The sequence below is a fragment of the Aegilops tauschii genome, chromosome 1 (genome assembly GCF_002575655.3).
Source record: "Aegilops tauschii subsp. strangulata cultivar AL8/78 chromosome 1, Aet v6.0, whole genome shotgun sequence".
In the NCBI taxonomy this organism is placed as follows: Eukaryota; Viridiplantae; Streptophyta; class Magnoliopsida; order Poales; family Poaceae; genus Aegilops; species Aegilops tauschii.
In genome coordinates this window covers 53,770,182-53,777,980 of record NC_053035.3, presented here as the reverse complement: position 1 = coordinate 53,777,980, position 7,799 = coordinate 53,770,182, and the positions used below count along the sequence as shown (strand labels likewise).

The 7,799-nt window shown below is 43.7% G+C and overlaps 1 protein-coding gene across 1 annotated transcript; it reads left to right on the top strand.

Annotated features, from left to right (window-relative positions):
* Nucleotides 1-6,897: 6,897 nt before the first annotated feature.
* On the top strand, nt 6,898-7,493 carry LOC141039284 (probable E3 ubiquitin-protein ligase LUL4). The gene is made up of 3 exons (XM_073506651.1): nt 6,898-6,943; nt 7,097-7,227; nt 7,328-7,493. Exons 1-3 carry the CDS (start codon nt 6,898-6,900, stop codon nt 7,439-7,441), a joined length of 291 nt encoding a protein of 96 aa, XP_073362752.1. The 3' UTR covers nt 7,442-7,493.
* Nucleotides 7,494-7,799: the final 306 nt, after the last annotated feature.

The following is a 7,799-nucleotide window of genomic DNA, read 5'->3' as shown; positions in this document are numbered from 1 at the left end:
TTCACAATTAACACCGCCTGGAACACCATAGTGTGATGGTGTGTCCGAACATCATAACTGCACCCTATTGGATATAGTGCATACCATGATGTTTCTATCAAATTACCACTATCGTTTATGGGTTAGGCATTAGAGACAACCGCATTCACTTTAAAAGGGGCACCACGCAATTCCGTTGAGACGACACCGTTTAGAGAAACCTAAGTTGTCGTTTCTTAAAAGTTTGGGGCTGCGATGCTTATGTGAAAAAGTTTCAGGCTGATAAGCTCGAACCCAAAGTGGATAAATGCATCTTCATAGAATACCCAAAACAGTTGGGTAGACCTCCTATTTCAGATCTGGAAGCAAAAGTAATTGCCTCTAGAAACGAGTCCTTTCTCGAGGAAAAGTTTCTCTCGAAAGAATTGAGTGGGAGGATGGTGGAGACTTGATGAGGTTATTGAACCATAACTTCAACTAGTGTGTAGCAGGGCACAGGAAGTTGTTCCTGTGGCACCTATACCAATTGAAGTGGAAGCTTATGATAGTGATCATGAAACTTCGGATCAAGTCACTACCAAACCTCGTAGGACGACGAGGATGCGTGCTACTTTAGAGTGGTACGTGATCCTGTCTGAGATATCATGTTGTTGGACAATACTGAACCTACGAGCTATGGAGAAGCGATGGTGGGCCCATATTTCGATAAATGGTTAGAGGCCAGAAAATCCGAGAGGATCCATGTATGAAAACAAAGTATAGACTTTAAGAGAACTACTTGATGGTCGTAAGGCTGTTGAGGTAAATGGATCTTTAAGAAGAAGACGGACATGGACGGTAATGTTACCGTCTATGAAGCTCGACTTGTGGCAAAGAGAATTTTCACAAGTTCAAGGAGTTGACTACGATGAGATTTTCTCATCCGTAGCGATGCTTAAGTCCGTCGGAATCATGTTAGCATTAGCTGCATTTATGAAACCTGGCAGATGGATGTCAAACAAGTTTCCTTACCAGTTTTCGTAAGGAAAGGTTGTATGTGATACAATCAGAAAGGTTTTGTCGATCCTAAGGATGCTAAAAGGTATGCTAGCTCCAGCGATCCTTCCATGGACTAGAGCAAGCATCTCGGAGTCAGAATATACGCTTTGATGGAGTGATCAAAGTTTTTGGGTTTATACAAAGTTTGTTAGAAACTTGTATTTACAATAAAGTGAGTGGGAGCGCTACAACATTTCTGATAAGTATATGTGAATGACATATTGTTGATCCGAAATGATGTGAAATTTCTAGAAAGCATAAAGGGTTGTTTGAAAGGAGTTTTTCAAAGGAAGACCTGGATAAAGCTGTTTACATATTGGGCATCAAGATCTATAGAGATAGATCAAGACGCCCGATGATACTTTCAAAGAACGCACACCTTGACATGATTTTGAAAGAGTTCAAAATAGATCAGCAAAGAAGGAGTTCTTGGCTGTGTTACAAGGTGTGAGTATTGAGTAAGACTCAAGACCTGACCACAGCAGAAGAAAGAGAAAGGTCGAAGGTCGTCCCCTATGCTTTAGACATAGGCTCTATAGTATGCTATGCTGTGTACCGCACATGTAGTGTGCCTTGCCATGAGTTGGTCAAGGGGTACAATAGTGATCCGGGAATGGATCACAGGACAGCGGTCGAACTTATCCTTAGTATCTAGTGGACTAAGGAATTTTCTCGATTATGGAGGTGAAAAGGAGTTCGTCGTAAAGGGTTACGTCGATGCGAACTTTGTCACTAATCCGGATGGCTCTGAGTAGTAAACCAGATTCGTATAGTAGAGCAATTATTTGAAATGGCTCCAAATAGCGCGTGGTAGCATCCACAAGATGACATAGATATTCGTAAAGCACACACGGATCTGAAAGGTTCAGACCCGTCGACTAATAACCTCTCTCACAAAGCATAACATGATCGAACCAGAACTCATTGAGTGTTAATCACATGGTGATGTGAACTAGATTGTTGACTCTAGTAAACTCTTGGGTGTTGGTCACATGGTGATGTGACCTATGAGTGTTAATCACATGGTGATGTGGACAAGATTATTGACTCTAGTGCAAGTGGGAGACTGTTGGAAATATGCCCTAGAGGCAATAATAAATTGGTTATTATTATATTTCCTTGTTCATGATAATCGTTTATTATCCATGCTAGAATTGTATTGATAGGAAACTCAGATACATGTGTGGATACATAGACAACACCATGTCCCTAGTAAGCCTCTAGTTGACTAGCTCGTTGATCAATAGATGGTTACGGTTTCCTGACCATGGACATTGGATGTCGTTGATAACGGGATCACATCATTAGGAGAATGATGTGATGGACAAGACCCAATCCTAAGCCTAGCACAAGATCGTGTAGTTCGTTTGCTCAGAGCTTTTCTAATGTCAAGTATCATTTCCTTAGACCATGAGATTGTGCAACTCCCGGATACCGTAGGAATGCCTTGGGTGTACCAAACGTCACAACGTAACTGGGTGGCTATAAAGGTGCACTACAGGTATCTCCGAAAGTGTCTGTTGGGTTGGCACGAATCGAGACTGGGATTTGTCACTCCGTGTAAACGGAGAGGTATCTCTGGGCCCACTCGGTAGGACATCATCATAATGTGCACAATGTGACCAAGGAGTTGATCACGGGATGATGTGAGTTACGGAACGAGTAAAGAGACTTGCCGGTAACGAGATTGAACAAGGTATCGGGATACCGACGATCGAATCTCGGGCAAGTACCATACCGATAGACAAAGGGAATTGTATACGGGATTGATTGAATCCTCGATATCGTGGTTCATCCGATGAGATCATCGAGGAGCATGTGGGAGCCAACATGGGTATCCAGATCCCGCTGTTGGTTATTGACCGGAGAGTCGTCTCGGTCATGTCTGTGTGTCTCCCGAACCCGTAGGGTCTACACACTTAAGGTTCGGTGACGCTAGGGTTGTAGAGATATTAGTATGCGGTAACCCGAAAGTTGTTCAGAGTCCCGGATGAGATCCCGGACGTCACGAGGAGTTCCGGAATGGTCCGGAGGTAAAGATTTATATATGGGAAGTCTTATTTTGGTCGCCGGAAAAGTTTCGCACTTTATCGGTATTGTATCGGGAGTGCCGAAAGGGGTCCGGGGGTCCACCAAGGGGTCCACCAGCCCCGGGGGGCACATGGGCTGTGGGGAGTGCGCCTTGGCCTGTATGGGCCAAGGGAACCAGCCCCAAGAGGCCCATGCGCCAAGAGATAAGATAAACGGAGAGTCCTAAAGGGGGAAGGCACCTCCGAGGTGCCTTGGGGAGGAAGGACTCCTCCCTGGCCGCACCCTTCCTTGGAGGAAGGGCCAAGGCTGCGCCCCCCCCCCCTCTCCCTTGGCCCTATATATAGTGGGGGGGAGGGAGGGCAGCGGCAATCCAAGCCCTGGCGCCTCCCTCTCCCTCCCGTGACACATCTCCCTCCTCCCGCAGCGCTTGGCGAAGCCCTGTTGGAATCCCGCTACTTCCACCACCACGCCGTCGTGCTGCTGGATCTCCATCAACCTCTCCTCCCCCCTTGCTGGATCAAGAAGGAGGAGACGTCGCTGCTCCGTACGTGTGTTGAACGCGGAGGTGCCGTCCGTTCGGCGCTAGGATCATCGGTGATTTGGATCACGACGAGTACGACTCCATCAACCCCGTTCTCTTGAACGCTTCCGCTCGCGATCTACAAGGGTATGTAGATGCACTCCTTCCCTCTCGTTGCTAGTAAACTCCATAGATTGATCTTGGTGATGCGTAGAAAATTTTGAATTTCTGCTACGTTCCCCAACATCACGGTCGCAATTAGATATAAATATTAATAAATCATTATACATATGAATTGAAAAAACAATCCATAATTATATGCATGGATAACGAGACAAAAACTAACCATGTCTTGCTGTAGATAAGTATTAACATGATGCACAATGCGGTGATATTTTGATGGGTCTATGTCTCTTTCCCCGTTCTTTTATCTGGCCAGATACAAACGTGCTAACAATGTGTACCTTTTCACTAGCCCTGTCTTGTAGATGGTCGTGAGCAAGCATGCAATATATGTAAGCATTTATCACCTGTAATCAACATTTAGATTATATGTACATTTTATGATATTAAATATTGTTCATATTATTAATTACAAAGTTTGTGCAATTGGTCTTACACCATCATGTAAGAACATATCATCTTTCATAAGGCATTCCAAATCGTCGGTTGATAACAAGGCATCTCCAATGTCCACGAACTGGGTATTCTTGGCGGCATGATTCGATGACTGTAATATCCCTAGGGGTACAAACATAGTCTGTTGAATTCATAAATAAATGAGCCAATTTAGCAATCAAACTGAGCAAAATTAGTTGAATACAAAAGGCAATATCAGAAAAATAAGATTGATAGTAATATTAAAAAATACCTTGTGGGATAACATGTAAATTAGCATCCTTTTTTGGTTTGTTATGAGACATAACCTCTTCGACATTTTTATGTTGTGAATTTTCGTCCCCTTTCAGCAACATCGCATCTGAACCCTCAATGGATTCTTTCCGTACATCTCCAAAGTCCATATCCATGTCTCCTATATTCTGAAAAAACAAAAATATAAAAATAGACCTTTCGTGTTTTCATGTATAATATACATACATAGGAAGGTTAGCTATATGCACATCTTCTCGTGGTGTTTCAGTGCGGTCTGTCATCGTTACATCAGTGCATATGTCGGAACCAATCACTTTGTATCTACGATGAAATATATATGATGAAATATAAATTATGTTTTCTACTGCATAATATAATCATATATAATATCTGAAAAAATAGTAGTGAAAATAACACATTATTTTATCTATAAAAAACATAATTGACATTATTAGGAAAATATGTTGATTAAATAATTTAAATAATTGTACTAACACAAAATTAGGGGAAAACAACAAACTGTAATTTTCATATATAATGAGTAGTCATATGAACATTATTTAAATTATTTATATAGGCCATGGAAATTTGTCCAACAAAAGAAAAAAAACATGCAAACAAACATTCTTCAACCAAGTAGATTTATTTATACATCAACCAAGTTTTGTTGTGGTACCCTTAGTATATGAAAGGTAAATATAAAAAATATTTATTTTTATGAACCATATTTAATAAATATATATATACTTTTATTGTTTCTGTGAGGTATGTATACTTTTAAAATCCTACACATGCGAGTCTAGCATTTATCTCGTTGAGCAAAATTTGCACACAAGGCCCAAATTAGCTACCCAGCACGGCCGAACCTGCACCCAAACTTAGCCCCATAAAAAAATAACTATAAAATAAATTACCTTATCCACATTATATTTTTTCTGAGGGATTACATTATAACTGGACAAATGGGCCGGCACTTACCGGCCAGGAACGCGTGGTGGCCTCCATGGCCCAGGCACTATAAAGTTGCCTAACGGGCCGGCTCGACGGCCCACCTGGCACGCTGGCGTCTGGGCCCAAACCCTAACCCCACTCACTCACCACACTAGGCCCAAAACATAACCCCACTCACTGGCAACCCTAGCCTTATCCCCTCCCCCCGCCGCATCCAAACCCTAACCCCACTCACTCACCATACTACCCTCCACTCACTCATTTCCTGTTGCCCTCTCCCCTTCCCCGCCGCGTGCCTCGACGAGCCGGCGCCTGCGCGACTCCGCTCGCCGACCGCCGGATCCCATGCCGCGGCAAATCCTAGGGCGGCCTCACCGGCCCTCTCCACCCCCACCAGCAGCTCGGCCCTCTCCCCTCCCCCCACCGCATGGCCGCGCGCCTCGACGAGCCGGCGCCCGCGCGACTCCGCCCGCCGGATCAATCCCATGCCGCAGCAGATATTGGGGCGGCCTCACCGGTCCTCTCCACCCCACCAGCAGCTCGGCCATCTCCACTCCCCCCGCCGCATGGTTGCGCACGTCGACCATGTGACTCCGCCCACCGACCACCTACCTGTGCGGCCAGGGGATCCGACGAGCTGTGTGCGGCGCGACCAACGGGGACGGACGCAGCGAGCTCAATGAAACGGGCGCGGGTGCTCGGTCCGGTCCCGTTCCCCTCGCATTCGCGGCGGTGTTCGTCTCCTCGATCTGCATCGCCAGTAGCTCAGGTACGTCGCCCCCCTTCTTGATCCCGCCCCTCTCCTCCTCTTCTTCTTCCTTTAGATCATGGTTTGATGTGGTTCCTCTTTCCTGATGAGCCGAGGCGCCGTGACCCGGCCTCACAGCCATGGGAAGGAGCGACGACTCCCCAACTCTGCGGCATGGCGTGCTTTGCCAGTTCGTCACCAAGTCCCCAACGCTGTCATCGGCCGGACCTACGACGGTGCTAAGATGAGTCTTCCTCTCTAAAAGCTTCTGTTTAATCTCTAAGGGATCTATTCTTCTAACCAGGAAGCAATTTAAGTAGCAAGTTCGTTTCTCGTTGGTTAGTTGTATCGTTGTCTCCCAACACTGATACTAATTGACAGCCAACCATGACCATCAATTTAATTTCATTTTTTAGTTTCCTACTATTTTTCTAGCTAAGTGAAATATATATGAAGCTATGAAACTTACCTACGCCCATGACTTGACTCTTGGTTGTGAATTCTAAATGGAGTACATGCAGCCAATCTTTTTGAATGAATTTGCTCATGATTTGTCTGGTTATTCTTCACCATGGGTGCATGGCTATTCTTGGGTTTGAGCCTTAGGCATGCAACAATGAGATCTAATTGCATTGTTTTGTTAACTATTTAAACCGAAATCATTCATCAATTTTGATCGGAAATCTTATCCCAATACTTTTGATACAACAAAAATTGTTTCAACTTGCCATGTGGAAAATCAAGTAAGAGCATATCCATGTGTTTGTTTCCTAAGAATGGTACGGGATTTACAAACTTAAAAGGTATTAGATGTTTGACAAATATTTTTAACCAAAATTGTTTGAATTTTTTGTTCTGATATGGCTGTTTGACTGATTGCAATGTTGTTTTGTTCGTAGTTTTTTTCAACTGTGTAAGCATATATTTACATTTTGTACACCCGGTGCAACGCACAGGGCATTTGCTAGTTCGTTACCAAGTCCCCAACGTTGATGTTCCTGATGCTGACGATGATGGCATGGGGAAAGAATGTGTTATCTGCAAGATAGGACCAAGGGACACTGCTGTATTTCCTTGCAGGCATTTGGTAAGATAATTAATTGTAGCATGTAGTTCTACTTTTGCTTTCTCAGGTCTCACTTATACATTACTTAATATTGTTATCTGATTGGTCCTATCTTGTACAGTGTATGTGCAGTGAATGCGCACAAGCTCTAAGGTTCCAATCAAATAAATGCCCCATATGCAGACAGCCTGTTGAGAAACTAATGGAGATCAAAGTTAGGAGTGCTGAGCCATAAGGAAGACTACTGGTATGGTTGTTGCTGCATCCTGTTGTTTATTGTCCATATCTTTCTAAATAATATCAGTCTCCAAAGTGCATAGTTATGTTGTTAGTTGTGATCTAGTAATAAATATTAACGCTATCATATTGACACTTGAACTATCTTGCTTTTCACTTGTCACCATACAAATATCTTCTGTAAACAATCAATTTCAACTTGAAGAGGTAGATTGCTACATTGCACAAAGTTCAGTTTCTAATGCATCCGTGCATGTTAGTAGGTGACGGCATGCAGCGAGCACTATATATCATTTGTTTTATTACCCTGCTTGCTTGATTGATTGACAGTGTATTGTGTATTACATGTTAGTATG

Excerpts from the sequence above, each read along its gene's own strand:
- LOC141039284 (XM_073506651.1), top strand. The coding sequence starts at position 6,898 with ATGTGTTTGTTTCCTAAGAATGGTACGGGATTTACAAACTTAAAAG. Across the intron at positions 6,944-7,096 it reads GGGATTTACAAACTTAAAAG|GGCATTTGCTAGTTCGTTAC; the intron begins GTATTAGATGTT and ends TGCAACGCACAG. Across the intron at positions 7,228-7,327 it reads TATTTCCTTGCAGGCATTTG|TGTATGTGCAGTGAATGCGC; the intron begins GTAAGATAATTA and ends TATCTTGTACAG.